Here is a 20438-nt window from a genome sequence, read left to right as displayed (position 1 = left end):
GTGGCCGCAACCCGATCGCAGCCCTCCACCCTCAGCCGCCAGATCCAGTTACCGCTTCTCTGATTCCTTGCTGCTACCCGGGCGGCTGCGGCTGAGCCTTGCATGTCCTCCTCAGCAGCCCCTGGGTCATGGCCTGCAGCCCCAAGTCTGATGCTTCCCAAGGGTGGCCTGTAGCTGGGAAAGTGGCAGGCAGGGCTGTCGGTGCCAGTGAGCAGGCCAGGCAACCCCCTCATCCTGGTACTCGTGGCACCCAGATCCATGCCAGGTGTGAAGAGGCAGCTGCTCAGCCAGATTCACACTGGCTAGGCAGCCTGGCTTTGCCGGGCTCCGGGGGGAAGGGCCCTCGGTTTGGGCTGAGGTGGCAGCTGTGTGACGGAGACAATCATGCCCACCTCACGGGCTGCACAGTGGGAGCGTGACCTGGGAGCACACATGTGGAGCAGGCGCCATCCCGGGCAGCACGAGGGGGTGGCAAGCCGTTGGACTTGGGGTCACAGGGCCACGCTCGGACCCGACCCCTGTACCCTGAGCAACTCTCAGGGCCCATGAGGTTGCTCTGTCTGCTATGGGTGGGCTCTGGTGAAGCCAGCCTTGATGGATGGCCCTGGGGACCCCTGAACTGCCACTCACACTGCATAGAGGGACTGGCCTGACTGTGGGGTCCTTGTGGGATCCTTAATGGGCCGGGTCCCATGATCACATAGGGCAAAACCTTCCCAGCAGAAGGATAAGGGCAACAGGCTAGGAGAAGCCACAGCTGACTACCCCTGACCTTGGTACCTCCCACCTCAGTCTCTGGGGTCCCACCCTGTTGTACCTCCCCAAACCCTGAGCCTGAGGAGGCTGTCTTAGGGGGCTGCGGTGGGCCTGCTCAGCTTCGCCCTGCCTGTCTGTCTCTTGCACCTGCCTCAGGGGCCAGGAGCCAAGTAGTGAAACCAGAGCCACCTGCCCTGGGCCCAGGCCAGCCTTGGTGTCTTCTTCCTCGTCATAGCGTGTGACCCTCAGTCCTCCCTGGGGACCAGGAGTGGGAGCCACAGGGCACTTCCAGCCTTGGCCTCCTGAGTCTTGCCCTTGATGCTCCAGGCATCACCCCTCCATCCCTTTCAAGGCCATATGGGGGTCCAACAGAATGAAGGGGCCTCGGGTTGGGCGTGCAGAGGCCCCAGGAGGTGGGTGGGGCGGATGGGCACAGGGCTCTGGAGTCCTTCCTCCATGTCCACAATCCCGGGCAGTGGCCTCCCCAGGCATGTGCACACTGAGCAGGAGACCAGGAGACCCGACCCCTTGCTTGAGGGGTTCACACTGGGGTTCAGGGAGATCGGTCTGCACACAAATCGCCATGACAGCATGGTGCATACTGAGCGAGGAACTGGTCTTGGCTAGTGTCGTCCACCTCTGTGGCCCACAGGGGTTTACGGGACACTGACTGACTAGGCTGTGTGCCAAGCACCCCATAGTAGGGAGATCTAATCTGGGGTTGCACCCCCTCCTCAGAGATGATGCCCACATGAAATCCCCCCCCGCAAAGTTCCCAGGGGACTGCATTGCCCAGCGCTTGATGCCAGGGAAATGTCCTGGTTTGGCCGTACCAGCTGTGATGCTGTCCACACTTCAGTTCCTGTGTGTATGGGCAGCCTGAGGGGCAGCTGTGCCCGTGGCCACCCCAGGCATGGGCACTGTTCTCTCCTTTTGCACTCCCAACTCCCAGCCAGCCTTCTGAAGGAGCCCAGCCGGGCCCGATTAGCACGACGGCCTCATTAACGCTGACTGATGCTGGCAGGGCGCTCATGGGCATCACGTGCCCCGCAGGAGGAAGCCCAGCCACCAGGCGCTAAGCAGGCCTGGCTCCAGGCAGCCTCTCAACAGCAGAGCCAGAAGTGCCCGTGGCCTCTCAATTCTCGGGTCCCACAGCCCCAAGTGGGGGTAGGGTGGGGCTCCCTGGCACTGATCCAGGGGCGTGAGCCACCAGGTGGCGTTTCAGGCCCTGGAGCTGGGGGGGTGGGCTCTGAGAGGCGGGCCTTCCAGCACAGGCTTCCTTGGAGGGAGGGGGATTGCACAGATGGTCCCTCCTCCCTCCCTTCCTCCCTCCCCCCATCAGGATCTCAGGGCCTCGCCCAGCCCAGCTGCCTGCTAGGGTCATGGTTCCTTTCTGGATCCCCTGCAAGGCTCTGGCACACAGTAGGTACTTAATAACTGCCTATGAATGTTTGATGTGGGTGTTCCTGTGTGATGGGCCCAGCATCTGCTGATAGGTGGGGTAGGATGCCTGCAAGTCTTGGCGTGTGTGTGTGTGTATGTAGTACACACAGGCAGGAATTGGGCAGAGTGATCCACAGCCACCTGCTGGGTCAGCCCCAGCCCAGAGATGCTACTCTGGATCCCAGCCTCAGAACCCCCTCGGGGCTGCCCAGCAGGGTGACCAGGCTGTGGGTGGCCTAAGGGAGATTGTTTCAGGGGCGCCTCTCACACCAGGGCAGCATCCGCAGGCAATGGGGAGCACCCTTCCCACAGAACCCCATGCCCCCTGCCAGAACTTGTCCACACAGCCACCCACTTGGGGCACACAAATGTGCCTACCACTGCCCTGTCCAGCCTGCGCCCTGGGACATCCAAGGTCTCTGCCACTCTGAGAGCCCCATTCACTTACCCTGCTCACTTCTGAACCTGACCCCGTCCCTTCCCATGGGTAGGGGCACGAACCCAGTGTGTGCTCACCACCCTGAGCTGCCATCTGCAACCAGGACCAGGCCTGAGCACAGATGTCAGGCCGTCTAACACACCAACTTTAATATGTTTGACTGGAGGAGGGCGCCATTTCCTGCAACGAGCCATGCCTCTGGCCCCTACTACTGGGAGTGGCCATCTGCGGATGGACACAGCCAGATGGGCCCTTCGGGCCACAGCTGGGCCCGGAAGGTGGGAATCGCTTCAGCTATCAGACGCCCCCAGCAGAAAAGGCTGGGGCCGATCCTTGGCCTCCTGCCCCCCTTAGTGTCCAGGTGGGACCAGGAGCAGAGAGGGCCTTAAAGCCCCCTAGACCCCTAACATTCACCCTGCAGCTCTCAGGAAACTGTTCCTTTCCTGGAATGCTGGGGACTGGGTAGTCCTAGCCATTGGAGGGACCCCCCTCCCACTCCCCGTAGCCAGGCCCCTCCGGGGCTACCAGGGAAAGCACCCTCACCTCTGCACGTCTAGACAGCCAGCCCTTGATGCTAGAGCCCAGCCTGGGTTCCTGCCAGCACGCTGCCTGCTGCCATGGCAACCAGCGCGTGCGCCAGGCTCAGTGCCCAGGCAACGCTGATGCTGGTGGTGTGAGCTGGCACAGGCGCTGTGTGTGTGCGGGCTGGGGGAGGGGGCCCTCCCTGCATCAGCTGGCCTGGAGCCCTGGAAACTGGGAAATGGCCCAGGATGGAGGCCTGGGCAGACCCACCGGCTAAGGAACCTCCACAGTCACACCTTCCCCAAATCAGGTCTGGACTCCCGGCGCTGAGCAACAGCAGAAGGCCCCTGCCCACAGGGCAGTGAGTCTGGGAATTACTCCTCACAGAGGAGACCACTGATGCCTCAGCCCAGAGCCTCAGCCCCAGGCCTTGGCCAGCTGCTGCCCTAGGTGGTGTTCTTCTCCCACCCCACCCCGGGCACACTATCCCTCCCATGCCAGGCCTCTGCCATCCCTCCTTAACCCTCCGCCCCGGACTCCTCGGCCCCACAAGGTGAGGGCCGTTCTGGTGGTCCAGGTCCCGCTGGGCACAGCCCGAGGCCCTGATTTCCTCACTCCTGGACCCATCTGGGCCCATCTGGGGTCCAGCTCGGCAGGCGCCCAGGGCCCAGCCTCCTGCATTGTTCCTGAAACAGGCCCACAGCTTGGTGTCCTCATGATTTTTTCATGGCGGAGCTCTCCGCTGCCCCGCAGTTCCACTTACACGGGCGGGCGGGGGCCTAGGTTGGTTTACTGGAGGCCTGCTGGTGGTTTAGGGTGACAGCTCCCCTCAGCAGGGCAGAAGGGAGGGGGCGCCCACATCTCAGACTGCACCCTGTGGGCAAACACTGGGGGTGCCCAGCCTGCTCCACCCACCACCATCTCTCAAGACCTCTCACCTCCCCCACCGACCCTTCCTCCCAAGACCCTTATCTACACACACACACACACACACACACACACACGTACACACACACGTACATGCACCCACACACACACCATCTTGGCGGTTCCACTTTAAGCAGAGACCTACTGGCTGGGCTGGGAAGACCCCCACTTGGGGCTGACAGGGTACAAAGTTGGTGAATCTCCTGGTTTTTGTCTCTTGTAAAGCCATAAGGTGGGGGGCTGGGGAGAGGTGGAGACGAGGGTTATATCTGGCAGGAGAGGGGAGAGAAAGACCAGAAGCCTCTGGGCTCCAGCAAGGCCAAAATTTCCAAAGGGACCACAAGGACAGGATTGAGGGCAATGACCACTAGGCAATCTTCCAGCACCCACACCTCAGGACCTTTGCACATTCTTGGGATAAGAGGAGCACTCACATTATCCGAGTGAGTCCCGGCTGTATGGGACTGAGTGAGGACCAGGTCAGCTTCATCAAAATTTGACTGCCTACTGCCCACCTGGGTTTCCAGACACATCAGTGCCCAAGGTGTGTCAATACTTGGCATGGACAGTCAGGAGCTCACAATTTTGCAGGTGACCGCAGAAGCCTCTGCCCAGGCTCTGCTTGGGTGCACCTTCAAACAAACACACATACACATGCCTGCACACAGACACACACACACAGACACCAGTTCAGTTCAGTCAATCGGTTGTGTCTGACTCTTTGTGACCCCAGGGACTGCAGCACGCCAGGCCTCCCTGTCCATCACCAACTCCTGGAGCTTGCTCAGACTCATGTCCATCAAGTCGGTGATGCCATCCAACCATCTCATCCTCTGTCGTCCCCTTCTCCTCCTGCCTTCAATCTTTCTCAGCATCAGGGACTTTTCAAATGAGTCAGTCAGTTCTTCGCATCAGGTGGCCAAAGTATTGGAGTTCAGCTTCAGCATCAGTCCTTCCAATGAATATTCAGGACTGATTTCCTTTAGGATGGACTGGTTGGATCTCCCTGCAGTCCAAGGGACTCAAGAGTCTTCTCCAACACCACAATTCAAAAGCATCAATTCTTTGGTGCTCAGCTTTCTTCACAGTCCAACTCTCACATCCATACATGACTACTGGAAAAACCATAGCTTTGACTAGATGGACCTTTGTTGGCAAAGTAATGTCTCTGCTTTTTAATATGCTATCTAGGTTGGTCATAGCTTTTCTTCCAGGAGCAAGCATCTTTTAATTTCATGGCTGCAGTCACCATCTGCAGTGATTTTGGAGCCCCAAAAATAAAATCTCTCACTGTTTCCATTGTTTCCCCATCTATTTGCCATGAAGTGATGGACCAGATGCGATGATCTTGGTTTTCTGAATGTTGAGTTTTAAGCCAGCTTTTTCACTCTCCACTTTCACTTTCATCAAGAGGCTCTTTAGTTCTTCACTTTCTGCCATAAGGGTGGTATCATCTGCGTATCTGAGGTTATTGATATTTCTCCCAGCAATCTTGATTCCAGCTTGTGCTTCTTCCAGCCCAGCATTTCACATGATGTACTCTGCATATAAGTTAAATAAGCAAGGTGACAATATACAGCCTTGACGTACTGCTTTTCCTATTTGGAACCAGTCTGTTGTTCCATGTCCAGTTCTAATTGTTGCTTCTTGACCTGCATACAGATTTCTCAGGAGGCAGGTCAGGTGGTCTGGTATTCCCATCTCTTGAAGAACTTTCCACAGTTCGTTGTGATCCACACTGTCAAAGGCTTTGCTGGAGTTAACAAAGCAGAAGTAGACGTGTTTCTGGAACTGTCTTGCTTTTTCAATGATCCAACGAATGTTGGCAATTTGATCTCTGGTTCCTCTGCCTTTTCTAAATCCAGTTTGAACATCTGGAAGTTCATGGTTCACGTACTGTTGAAGCCTGACTTGGAGAATTTTAAGCATTACTTTGCTAGTGTGTGAGATGAGTGCAGTCGTACGGTAGTTTGAGCATTCTTTGGCATTGCCTTTCTTTGGGATTGGAATGAAAACTGACCATTTCCAGTCCTGTGGTCACTGCTGAGTTTTCCAAATTTGTTGGCATATTGAGTGCAACACTTTCACAGCATCATCTTTTAGGATTTAAAATAGCTCAACTGGAATTCCATCACCTCCACTACCTTTGTTCATAGTGATGCTTCCTACGGCCCACTTGACTTCACATTCCAGGATGTCTGGCTCTAGGTGACTGATCACACCAGTGTGGTTATCTGGGTCATGAAGATCTTTTTTGTATAGTTCTTCTGTGAATTCTTGCCACATCTTTGTAATAGCTTCTGCTTCTGTTTAGGTCCATACCATTTCTGTCCTTTATTGTGCCTATCTTTGCATGAAATGTTCCATTGGTATCTCTAATCTTCTTGAAGAGATCTCTAGACTTTCTCATTCTATTGTTTTCCTCTATTTCTTTTCATTGATCACTGAGGAAGGCTTTCTTATCTCTCCTTGCTATTCTTTGGAACTCTGCATTCAAATGGGGGTATCTTTCCTTTTCTCCTTTGCCTTTAGGTTCTCTTCTTTTCTCAGCCAAACACCATGTCAAGGCCAAATCTATCTGCAGAGGCTCAGGCCATCATGAAAGAATCAGACACTTCATGTCCAACAATCACAGGCACTTATTAAGTACCTACTGTGTGCCAGAAACCTTGCTGGGGATCCAAAAAGAACTAAGCTCTGTCTCTGACTTCTAGGCCAAAACAGAAATGGTTCATTGCCTGGTCCTACAGTCAAACAGGCTCTGCACATGGGCACCTTCATCAAATGGTTCCCATGGGGACCGTGCCAAGCCACTCAGCTTGAGGGATTAGTGCTGGTCTGCTTCTGATAAAAATCTTCTCACCTATAGGTGATATGCTGGAGAAGGCAATGGCACCCCACTCCAGTACTCCTCCCTGGAAAATCCCATGGACGGCGGAGCCTGGTAGGCTGCAGTCCATGGGGTCACTAAGAGTCAGACACGACTGAGCAACTTCCCTTTCACCTTTCACTTTCACTCGTTGGAGAAGGAAATGGCAACCCACTCCAGTCGGTTCTTGCCTGGAGAATCCCAGGGATAAGGGAACCTAGTGGGCTTCCACCTATGGGGTCGCACAGAGTCAGACACTACTGAAGTGACTTAGCAGCAGCAGCAGCATGGGTGATATGCTATAAATGGTACAGAGAACAGGAGTGAGGCTCTGAGGATTAAGTGTGTCATAAGTTAGGATAACTAAATGCAATACAGATCCTGGATTAGGTCAGGAAAAAATTCTGTGTAGGACATTATTGGGATAACTGTCATCACTGAAATTTAGATTGCAGATTAGATGAACTGTGTCATATTGATGTGAAACTGCCTGATTTTGGTTGCTGTACTGTGGTTATATAAGACAATGTCCCTGTTCTTAGGAAAAAGACACTGAAATATTAAGGAGTAAAGGTCAGAATGTCCGAGACCAACTCCCAAATGGTTTAGAAATTAAAAGAGGAAAATAAAAAGAAAATAAGTGTGACAAATGGTAAAAAAAATTAGTGCGTCTGAAAGTGTCTCAAAAAAATTTTTTTAAACCATAATAACTAATTTTAAATCCACTGTAGGGACTTCCCTGGAGGTCCAGTGGTTAAGAATTCACGCTTCCACTGCAGTGGGCATGGGTTCAATCCCTGGTCAGGGAACCAAGATCCACATGCTTCACAGTGTAACTAAAATAAGTAAATAAAATTAAATTCCACTGCAGGGTCAGAAGTCAAAAAACATTACAGGAAGTTAAAAAAAATAAAGAGATAGAAGAAAAAATAGGATGATTAAAAGATTCAACCAGGAGGTATGACCAGTCTATTAATAGAAAACCCCAAACCAAAGAACAGAAAAAATAAAACAGGAAAGAGGGAAAATATGAAAGAAATAGCATGATAAAATTCCGAAGAACTGAAGGACATTGAGGGCCTAGGGCTTAGTAATGGCCAAGACAAGAATGAGAAGTCTTCAGTACTGGTACCCCAGAAATCTCAGATCAGCTGGAAAAAAAGGGGGAAAGCCTAAACTGTGCATGCATGCTAAGCTACTTCAGTCGGGTCCTACTCTTTGCTACCCACCAGGCTCTCAGGCTCCTCTGTTCATGGGATTCTCCAAGCAAGAATACTGGGGTGGGTTGCTGTGTCCTCTTCCAGGGGATCTTCCTGATCCAGGAATCGAATTCACATTTCTTAGTCTCCTGCATTGGCGGAGAGGTTCTTTAACACTAGCGCCACCTGGGAAGCCCAACAAACTCTTGTGGAGAAACAAAAAACCATGGACTCTGGGTTGGGGCTCAAATGACAACCATATCCCAAGAGCAGTAGTAGGAAGAGCCAGGGAGTCAAGCCTGTCCTTTCACGCAGGGGGCGCGGGCTTGATCCCTAGTCAGGGAACCAGGGCTTCCCAGGTGCTAAAGAACCCGCCTGCCGATACAGGAGCTATAAGAGATGCGGGTTCGACTCCTGATTCTGGAAGATCCCCTGGAGGAGGTCATAGCAAACCACTCTAGTATTATAGGGCTTCCCTTGTGGCTCAGGTGGTGAAAGAATCTGCCTGCAATATGGGAAACCTGGGTTTGATCTCTAAATTGGGAAGATCCCGTGCAGAAGGGAACGGCAACTCACTCCAATATTCTTGCCTGGAGAATTCCATGGACAGAGGAGCCTGGCGGGCTACAGTCCGTGGGGTTACAAAGAATCAGATACAACTGAGCAACTAACAGGGAAATAAGATCCTGCATGCTGAACATTCATCCAAAAAATCCGAGGGAACATTTTCATCTTGAAACTCCCTCCCTTGTTCCCAGGTAGGTAACACACAGGCACCTGCAGATATGCCAACTCGCTCCTACTTACAGGCCCTAGGCCTGCCCCTTCCCAGCCCCACACTCAGTCTGTGTCTGGGCAAGGTAGGGAAGAAAATGCTGTGGGCAGGAGTGGGTCTGTGAGCCTGCTCAGTACTGCTAACCTTGGCTGACTCCTGTGGGTCAGGGCTGCTCCTGGGGGCTGGCTTCCTGAGACAATTCACTCACACAGGCCCTGGTGGACACACAGGTAGGGTGACTCACCTGTCACCCAGGGAGGCAGAGGTGCCGCTCTGGCCACCTGCCCGTGGGCATCCTCTGTCCTTCCCCAGGAATGACCTGATCCCAACCTGGCTCTCTCTGCCCCCTATCGACTTTCAGGGAGACCTCGTGAGTCTGCCCTCAACTCCCTACCTACCCACCCACCCCAGGGCATTCTGGGTCTTGTTGTTGCCCTGGTGTGGCACTCCAGGTTCCCTAGAGGCTGTACCTCCACCAGCTCCCACTCCCACCTTCCTGGGGCTAACCCAACCACAAATGACCTAGCCCCCCAGCTGACAGCCCTTGCATGGCTTCTGGAGAAGTGGTTTGAACACACACCCCTTCGGCCCCCAACCCTGGCTTGCCCATGCCAGCAGGATGTGTGTAGTTGGGGGAGGGGCTCAGAGTCCCATCCCTCCAATCATGCTGTGTATCCTCAAACCAACCTCAGCCTCTCTGAGCCTCCTCCTTCTCTCTGAACTGGTTATCTAAGGCCATCTGGCCAGGTGGCCTAGCTGCTGAAATAACCCAGCGTGTCCAGTGAGCAGACAGTATGGCAGCTGCCATCTAAACCAGCTGTGTATTCAACAGACACACTCAGGCCCAGGGTCTGCCCTAGCTTTGAGGTCCCTCTGTGGGTGCTGTCTGCTCCCTGAACAGAAGTTACAGGGACATAGAGGTGGGCTGGCCCTGCCTCCTGAGTGGTGGCCCTGGCCCTCCCTTCTTCTGTTGCCCTGGGTACAGGCTGACCCCAATCCCACCTTGTCTCCCTGCGTCAGTACTGACTGAAGTCACCGGCCACTCCCAAGCCGCTCCCTGTCACCCTCGGGCGGCAGTGACTCAGCGGCCACCGACAGCGACCTCCCCAGCCCGGGTGAGTGGCTGCCGGTGTTGTGCAGGAGGCCCGGGCCAGCCGGGTGGAGGGTTAGGGTGGGGCTGACAGGTGCGGGCCCGACTCGCCCAGTCCTCGCTCGACCCGGGGCACTTTGCCGCGATAGCGGGATCCACCTGGCGGCCCACCTGGGAATGACAGTGACCTGTTTTAAAGCTGGACGCTCCGGGCCGCCGCGACCGGCCAGAGCGCCATCTCCTGGCCCAAGCCTCCAAACTCGCGGCTTACAGGGGATGACCCGCACCCAGCCCGTGTTGATCCGGAGAGGTGAGTGTTGCGTGCGGGCACTGGAGCCCACCTCCCCAGTCTGCAGGGCCACGCGTGAGGTTCCCTGCCCGCAACCCGTTGCGGAGATGCGGGTTGAGCGGAGAACCGGCGGCCCCAGACCTGAAACCCGCTAACAGAGGGGGCGCAGAATGGCCGTGGGTGGCAGGGCGCCCCAGGCTTCCGGGCCCAGTTGGCACTGCTTCGGCGGCAGCCTCTTCCGCACTCTCTCCGCCTCCCGCTGGACCTAGCTTCTCCCAGGACTCCGGCGCTGACCCCAAAGGGCCCAGGGAAAGCCGGTGCTGGGGCTGGGGTCAGGCTCCCGGAGGTGGAGGCGAGCCGGGGGATAGGGAGGGACACGCTAGGACTCGAGGCCTGGGACCCGCCCCGGGACCAAATTAGGACACGCCGCCCTGGGCCCCGCCAGCTAGAGTCTGGAGTGGGCTGGGCTGGGCTGGGCTCTATAGGCCCCGCCCCCGGAGCGCGGCTTCCCCGGGAAGTCCGAGCCCAGGAAGAGGGGTGCGGCGAAGGCCTGGGTGACCCGTCCAGAACCGACTCGACCTCAGCCCTGCCCTCGTCCCGCACCACTCTGCGCACCCCAGCTGCAGCCTTTGGAGCAGTGGCGGGGAGCAGACAGAACCAGACCAGCGGCCTCCTCCCTGTGTTTTGCCCTGATCCACCTCCCCGTCTTCCGTGTGGCGCCAGGTGTCCCAGGGCTGGGGACACCTGTCGCGACAGTCCTGACCTAGTCCAGCTCAAGAGAATTCTGCTGGCTGGGCGAGCTCCGCGCAGCCTGGGGCAAGAGCGAAAGGTGCAGGAGGTGGGCCCCACCCTTGTTGCCGGCAGCCCCAGGCGCCTACCAGCTGCATTACTGGAAGAGGGTTCCTGGGGGAAGTCAAGCCTTGGGTGGGTTTCTTCCCTCTCAGCTCTAGAGTCACATTCTGCACAGCCGCTCCCCCGTCCCCCTTCTGTCTCTCAGGGAAGGCCCTTCCCTCCAGCAGGGCTGGCTGGAAACCCTCCCCCTCCATTCCTTCTTCCCTCCCAAGTATAAGGGGACACAGGCTGCACCTTGCCTCAGGAGAACCACACTCTGGGGCCAAGGGTGGGGACAAACTGAATAACAAGCATTCAGGTGGGAGGTGGGGACTTGTCCCAAAGCCAGGGGATGACCTGGAGGCCTGCAGAGGCAGCAGCCAATGGGAAAATCTTTTGGGGCAAATGCTGGTCCTGGGCTGGAGGGCTGAGTGGGAGGTGTGTGAGGTGAGGGGGTGGAAGGGTCAATCAGAGCTCGCCATGAGAGCCCCCAGCAACAGGGTAAGGGGCTGAATTTCTGTCTCAAGGCAGTGGGTGGCATGGGGGGCAGGGTGATGGAATTTGTAGCATTAATTGAAGGGAAGCAGAAGGCTGGCAGCTGGACTGGACAGACACAAGACCGGGATGTGCAGAGTGCTATGGTCTGGCGGGCACCCTGGTTTCTGTCTTTAGCCACATGCTGAGGTAGGGCTATCATGAAGCAGCTGGAAGCCCAGAATTCTGGGTATAATCCTTGGTTCCTTTTGGCAATTTGTGGACACAGCTCACTAAGAGTAAGAACTGTGCAGACATGAAAAGCCCTAACCATAGAGAGCAGGGTTCACACGGGTGGGCAAAGTGTGCTCTTGGCATGTGTGCAAGCAAAGGTGAAAAGCAGACTGTGACCACTTCTGGACCTCTGTGCCAGGCCAACAGGCTGCTCAGTGGTGTGGAGAGCGTTGTCACTGGCCCTGGAGGCCCAGGGGAGTGAGGCCTGGGGGTGCACCGTTGGAAGCAGAGTGCGGAGACTGCTGCTCCAGAGAATCTCAGGTCTGACACGTGGAAGTGCTGAGTGAGTACATCTTACTCATCAAAGAAAACTGAATGCCTAGGGACATTGAGGCCAGAGGTCTGGAAAAGCTCAGTAGTGAGGCTTGGGGAAAGTTCACTGAGCCATCCAGGGGCATCCTGTCCCCAGACCTATGTCCAGTGCAGGAGGGCCACCAGCCTCAGAGCCTCTGGTGGGTCAAACATCGCTCACATCACTGGCCCATCTTCTTTACAGAAATTGAGACCCAGAACTCAGGTCCTGACTCCCAGCCCAGTACTCTTCCAAGGGTCTCCTCGGTTCCCATTGCATCAGAGTGAGATGGGAAGCTCCCAGAAACTCCAGCGGGGCCTGTCTGTAAAATACCTTAAGCTCTCCACTGCCAGAGCAGTGAAGCCCTGGCCGGGGTGTCTCTGTGTACCTGACCTCCCAACTTCATGGGAGGGACACCCTGTGACCCTCAGTTTACCTGCCTCATGCAGCAACAACTGGATGACACATGAAGAGGCCTGGCCCAGCGCACCCTGGCACAGGACAGATGGCAAGGATGAGCATACAGCACCTGACAACTCACCAATGCCCGAGTACCCAAGCATCTGGCCACCATGGAGGCGCCACAGGGCTTGGGGCTAGAGCCCCAGGCTCCTGGGGTGCCTTGGGACAGCCGGACTTTGCATGCCTGTCTGTAAAGTGCTGGCAGAACAAACCCCTCTAGACACCTAGACCAGAGACAGAAGTATGTGGCCTGACTCTGTTTATTGATCTGAAACTTAGAGGTAGGTGGGCCAAGCCAGCAGGAAGCTGACTTTGCTTACCAGGGCAGTCTGGGGACCCTTGTTCCAGACAGAACCACTCCAGGGGCTGTGCCTGTTGCCATGGGAGCCAGCCCAGCACCCTGGGGAAGGCTTTATGTGATAGAACACTCATCTTGCATTTGACCCACAAGCCTAGGAGAATAGGACAGTGAGCTGAGGGTAGGAAAACTTTGTGGTTTTCCTTGGATTTTTTTTTTTTTTTTGCCATACTGTGGCACACAGAACTTCCCTACATGTCCTATCCAGGGATTGAACTTGTGCCTTTCAGTGGAAGCACAGAGTCTTAACCACTGGACCACCAGGGAAGTCCTCCTTGGCATTTTAAAAATGAAGTTCTAAAAAAAATAAAAAATAAAAATGAAGTTCTTATTATGATATAATTTTAGACTGCCACAAACGCCCCAAAGTCAGTATTAGCATTTCTGTAGACTTTCCACCTGGTTTCCCCTAATGTTAACATCTTACACAAGTCATGGTACAACTGTCGTACCGAAATTGACTGGTACTTAATTCATTAAACCTCAGACTTTGCTCAGATTTCACCGGTTCTTCCACTACTGTCTTTTTTTTTTTTTTTTTCCTGTTTGAGGATCCAGCTCAGACTCCCACGTTGCATTTGGGGGGAGGGGAAAGAAAGGCATTCCTGGCAGGTGGAGTGGCAGAGGCAAAGGCAGAAAGGGGGACTTATTACCAAGTCCCTACGCTGCCTGGCAAGTAACTGGCTAGCGGGAGATGGCGAGAGGCGGGAGGCAGGGGTTGGGTGATGGGCTGCAGGTTAGGCTACCAGGTGCAGAGGTGACCCTGATCCTGTGAAGGATCCCTGGAGGCTGGAGCAGGGAGACTGACAGGCTGGTGTGGCTGTCAGAGAGAAAGAAAAGAAAGACCCTGAGCTGGGGTTGCCTGGCAGTGCCCCAGGGCTGGGGAGGCCTGGGGCTGTCAGTCAGGCCACACTTCCTTGCAAGGTGATGCCACCTCCCTGCACCAGTGTCTTCTCAGCCGTTAAATGGCCGCAAGATGAAACGAGATGCAGCAAGCACACGATAAATCCACCAAGCCCAGCGCTGAATTTAAAAAAAAAAATCACATCATTTCTTTGACCACCCTCCATCCTCACGATAGAAGGACACACCCGCTTCTGGGCAGAAGTGCAGCTGCTGTCTCTCGCTCCTCCTCCCAGGGCCTCCCTGCTCACCCGAGCCAGGGGCTGCCATATTCGTGTGGTCCTCTCCCAAGGGATTCCTGGGCCTCTCCATCTTGAGGGAGGAGGGGGCAGCCTTGCGCTTCCACGAGCACAGCCCTGAGATGACCTTGGGCGAGGCCTCGCACTGCCAGTTGCAAAACAGAAAAATCACAGCACAGAATGCGGCGTTCCCCAACCCCCTGCACAGGGCTTGGAGGTTTCTCTGTGGGGCTCGGTCCCTGGACCCGCAGCGTCCACTTACTGCTGATTCCGGGGTGGGGGTTGCTTCCCAGGCGAGGGGTCGCCGCCTCCACACCCTCGCCAAACCTCCAGCTCCACTTCCCCACCCCCCCATCCCCGCCCGCGCCACCTGACCTCTGGGGACACGCGCACCCCACCCTTCGCTCTCGCGGCCGGGTGTGACGCGGGGCGGCGGGGTCTCGCGGACTCGCGGACAGGGTGGGAGCGGCGGCGGCGGCGGGCCCCCCTCCCCGGGCCCCCCTCCCCGCCCCGTCCCCTCCAAGGCGCCGGGGCCGCCTCGCCCCCGCCCGGGCCGCCCGCCACCGCCCCTTTGTCTCGCCGGCCAATCCGCGGCCTCCTTGACTAAATAAGGCGAGGAGCGCGCCCAGAGCCCCTAGTCCGTTACTTCCGCCCCCCGCCCGGCCGGTGACTCAGGGCCGGCGGCGGGCGGGGACAGGGCTGCCCGGGCTGCGGCTGCCCGGGCGGCGGGCGGGGCTCCGGCGGCGCCGAAATGGCCAAATATGGCCGCACTGCGCGCCGCCGCCCCCCACCTGCGCACCTGCGGCCGCACCTTGACCCCCCTCCCCCCGTCCCGCGCCGGGTGACACAGCCGCGGAAGTGGAAGCCGCTCCCCCAGCTCATCCCACCCCGCGCCAGGCCGGCTGAGAGCGCCCCTTCCCCTCCGCCGCTGGCCGGCCCTGCGGGTGGGGGGCTGGCTGCCTAGGGTGGAGCCCTCGGGAACCCAGGGCCGGTCCCACTTCCCCCCACGACCCTTTGGCTTGTGCATCCAGCGCCCTTGCAAAGTGGGGAAGATGGCAGCGGGGGGGTGGGTGGGGAAGGGGACAGAGTTCCAACGGCCTCCGCCCCCTCCCCATCTGTCCTACGAAGCAGCCCGGGTGCACCAGACAAAGGAGTGCCAGAGGGAACTGGAGTCCGGGGAGGGGAGGCCTCCGGGGAGGGGAGGCCCCCGCAGACGAGAGAGGCTGAGTGGAATGCGGGGTAGGCGGACACTGGGCGCGACGCCTTGGACGATACTGGAAACTTCCCACTTGCCATGTGTGACATCTTGGGACCCCCCCCCCAAGTATTGCAGTCATCGTCACACACTCCCCCACCTGGGGATTGAAGGCCCCGTGGTTGTGCCCAGGGGCGCCAGTAAGGGTGGATTTTTCTGGAGGGAGAATTAGCCCCAGGTTCTCTCTTGGGTGGAGCACACACCTGATGGACAGCAGCCTTGCCCTGCGCCCTTGCAAAGTCTTGGGAGTCGGGAACCCAGCTAGGCCTGGCAGTAAGGGTGCCCATAGGCATGGCTTTGGCATCTGGGTGACTGCAGTCCGCAGGTGAGCTGGGCACCTGCTTTACCTGCCTAGCGCAAAGGTAGATGTGGACATCAGCTAGACACCAGACCTTGCCCAACTCTTTGGGGCCCGCGGCCCCGCCCCCCATCAGACGCCAGCCCAGAGCACCTGGACCTTGGACGAGTCCCCAGATTCACTCTGCCTGGCACCACTGCCATCCCTCTTGGCCACTGCTCTTCCCCGTATCTCCTGTGATTGTTTTCATTCATTACTGAGCAATCCTGAAGCTTCTAAGTCCAAGGAAACCATGGTACCTAGTTCCCTCTAGACATAACCCAAACACTGGCGGCAAAGGGGGTCATCAGGACCCTGCCAGAGGTGACAAGTCTTCAAGTGCCAGCTCCTGGGAGAAAGGGCACGCCCTGGACCCGGGAAAACCACAGCCCCAGGGCAGCAGGGGTCCAGCAGTGGGACAAAACTGAGCGACTGTACGCACACACACACATATCTTAAACAGAAGAGAGGGTGCCACCTTCAAGTTTAGCGGGGGAGTTGACCATTTAGGCAGTCAAGACTTCTTCCCTGCCTCAGTTTCCCTACAAAGGGAATTAAAATGAAAGGTCATTAAAATGAAACAAAGCTCCACCCCCTCCCCACAGGGGACAGGGTGACCCCAAACCCAGAGTGGAGCCCCCGCCTGGTGACAATCGGGCCTGCGGTTGGAGGGGCAGGATGCATTGGGTGTGGTAGAATCGGGCCAGTCTCTGTACTGTCAGGGACCACGGTGCCCCAACTCCTACGCTGAGGCCTACGCGGTCCTGGCTGCGGTGGGAGACGAGAGGCTCCTTCCCATCCAGACAGGGTCGAGGTCACGGCTCCCCAGGACTCCCCTGGAACACCGGGCCCACAGTGCCGCAAGGGAGGCCGGCCAGGACCACCACCCTCCCCTCCCCCAGCCCGGTGCCGGGTACCCGCCTTGATGGCCTGCAGAGACTAGGAAGGGAAAATTAAAGGGGGCGCGGGGAGGAAAGCCCACCAGCGCGGCTAGGCCGCGGGTACACACCCTGTTCCGGGTGCCGCCCAGCCCCGGGCCAGGCAGTTTCGGGGTGCAGCCGGGCCCTCCCCCACGGCGCGCGACAGTCCCGGGGCGGGGCCCCCAGGTCAGCTCCCGGCCTCCTCTGCGACCACCTCTGCAGCCCCCCGGGGGCGCCCACCCATCCTGCCCGCGCGCCGGTCAGTGCGGGGTCTCATTCTGGGGGTCTCCGGCGCCCGGGGGCAGCGCGGGCGGGGCGGTTGGGGGCGGTGCGGGCGGGGGGCGGGACCGGGCGAGGGGCCCCACGTGCCCCTCTCGGGCGGGCCAATGGGCGCCCGGCGTTCGGAAAGATCGCCATATATGGACATGTTCTGGGGCCGCGCGCGCCGCCGGTCCGCGCGCGCGCCCCGCTTCGCTTAAATACCGGCGGGGGAGGCCGCGGACGGTCTCACTCGCCGCAGCCGGCTCGCGTTCCGTGTCCTCCCGCGCTTCTTTGCTCGCTCTTCCGCACCCCGCGGCCCGTCTCCTCCATCGGTAAGCGACCAGGCCTAGGCGGCCTGCCCGAGTATCCGGGCCCCCGCACCCCTTCGCAGTTCTTTTTTCTACTCCCGGTCCTAGAAACCTGGCCACCTCGACCCCGGGAACAAAGGGTGGTCGGGTGGGGTGGGGTGGGGTAAGTGGACTGGGACGCGCCCCAGATGGTTCGCGGAGGGCGCAGCGGGTGTGCTACTGGGGGAGGGGGCAGGGCGAGTCCGGGTGGCAGTATTGAGAGCCTCTGGTCTCCTGTCCGCGGAACGACGTGGGAGGGGGGCGTTACATAAAAGCCGGCCTCGGTTCCAGGCGGTTACTCTGCAGCCGGGTCGGGGGGAGGTGGAACGCCTCGCGGGGAGGGCCTTTGACGGGGCCGTTCTCTGAGCGTCAGGGCGCGCCTGAGTGGGTCTCATCTTTGAATAGATCGCCATGGAAGAAGAAATTGCCGCCCTCGTCATCGACAATGGTTCTGGCATGTGCAAAGCTGGCTTTGCTGGGGATGACGCCCCCCGGGCCGTGTTCCCGTCCATCGTTGGGCGTCCCCGACACCAGGGCGTCATGGTGGGCATGGGGCAGAAGGACAGCTACGTGGGCGACGAGGCCCAGAGCAAGCGTGGCATCCTAACCCTTAAGTACCCCATCGAGCACGGCATCGTCACCAACTGGGACGACATGGAGAAGATCTGGCACCACACCTTCTACAACGAGCTGCGTGTGGCCCCCGAGGAGCACCCGGTGCTGCTGACGGAGGCCCCTCTGAACCCCAAGGCCAACCGTGAGAAGATGACCCAGGTAAGCACAGCCGGGTGGGTTGAGCCATTTCATCTATTTCGCTAGTCATTTCATGTTCAGTTTTGTTTTCTGAAATTCAAGTATTTCTTTCAATATTTCCAGGGTTCTGTTCTTCTCCTGGCATTTCCTTCCTGAAGTCTCAAGGTTTCTTATTTGTGTTTCTGCTTGCTTCCTTTTCTTTTCTCCACACATCACATTTGTGGCATGCTGGCATGGTGTGAGAGCATGGGGTGGCCCCGAGTCCCTTCCTCTGACTAAAGGAGCCTTTTGTCTCCTGCAGATCATGTTCGAGACTTTCAACACTCCTGCCATGTATGTGGCCATCCAGGCTGTGCTGTCTCTGTACGCCTCTGGCCGCACCACTGGCATTGTCATGGACTCTGGGGACGGGGTCACCCACACGGTGCCCATCTACGAGGGGTACGCCCTCCCCCACGCCATCCTGCGTCTGGACCTGGCTGGCCGGGACCTGACGGACTACCTCATGAAGATCCTCACGGAGCGTGGTTACAGCTTTACCACCACAGCCGAGCGGGAAATTGTGCGTGACATCAAGGAGAAGCTCTGCTACGTCGCCCTGGACTTCGAGCAGGAGATGGCTACTGCTGCGTCCTCCTCCTCCTTGGAGAAGAGCTATGAGCTGCCCGATGGTCAGGTGATCACCATTGGCAACGAGCGGTTCCGGTGTCCCGAGGCGCTCTTCCAGCCGTCCTTCCTGGGTAGGTGTCCGGCGGGCAGCATGACTGACCTCCCTTTGAGGCTGCTGAGGGTCAAGGTGCTTTTCACCTTGAACGTGGGATCTCTGAGGGTGAGCTTTGTCCCTTAGGTATGGAGTCCTGTGGCATCCACGAGACCACCTTCAATTCCATCATGAAGTGTGACGTGGACATCCGAAAGGACCTGTATGCCAACACGGTGCTGTCTGGTGGCACCACCATGTACCCTGGCATCGCCGACAGGATGCAGAAGGAGATCACTGCGCTGGCTCCGAGCACGATGAAGATCAAGGTGAGGCAGAGGCGGCTGTGGCCTTGGGCCCAGGGGCCTTGTGGCTAAGATGGTGCCACCCACTAAAGCCTCATTCTTGTCATTTCAGATCATTGCTCCTCCCGAGCGCAAGTACTCGGTGTGGATCGGAGGCTCCATCCTGGCCTCCCTGTCCACCTTCCAGCAGATGTGGATCAGCAAGCAGGAGTATGACGAGTCTGGCCCCTCCATTGTCCACCGCAAATGCTTCTAAACGGACTGCGAGCAGATGCGTAGCATTTGCTGCATGAGTTAATTCAGAAGTATAAATTTGCCCTGGCAAATGTATACACCTCATGCTAGCCTCATGAAACTGGAATAAGCCTTTGAAAAGAAATTTGTCCTTGAAGCTTGTATCTGATATCAGCACTGGATTGTAGAACTTGTTGCTGATTTTCACCTTGTATTCAAGTTAACTCTTACCTTGGTATATGTTTAATACCCTGTGCATATCTTTGATTTAAACCCCTAGTTATATGCGGCTCTCTCACCTCTGTAGTTGAGGTGAGAATGTTATGGAAGAGAAATCCAATGGCTTGATAAGAATCTGGGAGACTGCATGTCTCTCAGTCTGTGCAGGGTATTAGTGTGTCAGAGCTGCCTATTCCAGGATTTCTCTAGAGGCTGGCAAGAGTCCTGAAACAGTTGTCATTTCTGTCCTGGCCGGTCTTACACGGGGTTGGGAAGGTCCAAGCCGTAGGACCTGCTTTTTTCCTTTCTTACTGAAGATTTCCCACCAGAACACCGTGGGCTTTTACTTGCCTTGAGTTGGAAACAGTTTGCATTCACACCTGTAAATTTATTCATCCTTTTAATTTATGTAAGGTTTTTGTACGCAATTCTCAATTCTTTTAAGAGATGACAACAGACTTTGATTTTCTACTGTTATGTGAGAACATTAGGCCCCAGCAACGCGTCATTGTGAGGAAATAAAAGTGCTGCAGTAAACCGATAAGTGCCTGTGTTTGATCAGTGGGGAGTGGTGGGTTGTGTGGGGGTATAACAGCCTCAAGCTCAAATTAGGCAACAAAAACTGGTTTCTCCAAAACCAGAGGTGAACAGGGGTCCTGTGACGCATCTAGAGTCCGTGTCAGATTGGGCTTCCACGGAAAAGGAAAGCTTGGGTGGAACTAGCCCCCAAGGGGGTTGGGAGGAGGGCAGCATCTTACACTTGATGTCTTTGGTGTAAAGATGTGCTCCCATAGAAGCAGGAAGGGCGTGACTTGCTCAGCACACAGGTAGTGGGGAGGCGGTGCACTCTCAGTGAAACAACCATGGGGTTGATAGAGCCTGCTTGCTGAGCTGTGGAACCTTCAGTCTGCTGATAAGGGTCACCTGGTGGGGTGAACTTGACTC

General features: G+C 56.9%; 1 protein-coding gene and 2 long non-coding RNA genes across 3 annotated transcripts; 2 read left to right on the top strand and 1 right to left on the bottom strand.

The window, feature by feature from the left end:
- Positions 1-10075: 10075 nt before the first annotated feature.
- LOC120866894 lies at positions 10076-13519 on the top strand. The gene is made up of 2 exons (XR_005721766.1): positions 10076-10330; positions 12405-13519. It is a non-coding gene; the product is annotated as an uncharacterized LOC120866894 (long non-coding RNA).
- On the bottom strand, positions 12905-16977 carry LOC120866893. The gene is made up of 4 exons (XR_005721765.1): positions 16764-16977; positions 16233-16296; positions 15621-15768; positions 12905-13840 (listed from the first exon to the last, which is right to left on the bottom strand). It is a non-coding gene; the product is annotated as an uncharacterized LOC120866893 (long non-coding RNA).
- A 146-nt stretch (positions 16978-17123) lies between these two features.
- Positions 17124-20034, top strand: ACTG1 (actin gamma 1). Its single transcript, XM_040244850.1, has 5 exons — positions 17124-17267; positions 17688-18056; positions 18337-18775; positions 18883-19064; positions 19153-20034. The coding sequence occupies exons 2-5, from the start codon at positions 17694-17696 to the stop codon at positions 19294-19296; spliced, it is 1128 nt and encodes a 375-aa protein (XP_040100784.1). The 5' UTR covers positions 17124-17267; positions 17688-17693; the 3' UTR covers positions 19297-20034.
- The last annotated feature ends 404 nt before the right edge of the window (positions 20035-20438 follow it).

Source organism: Oryx dammah, unplaced genomic scaffold, assembly GCF_014754425.2.
Source record: "Oryx dammah isolate SB20612 unplaced genomic scaffold, SCBI_Odam_1.1 HiC_scaffold_8, whole genome shotgun sequence".
NCBI classification, from domain to species: domain Eukaryota; kingdom Metazoa; phylum Chordata; class Mammalia; order Artiodactyla; family Bovidae; genus Oryx; species Oryx dammah.
The sequence above is the reverse complement of the archived record's forward strand: the minus strand, read 5'-3'. Positions and strand labels throughout refer to the sequence as shown.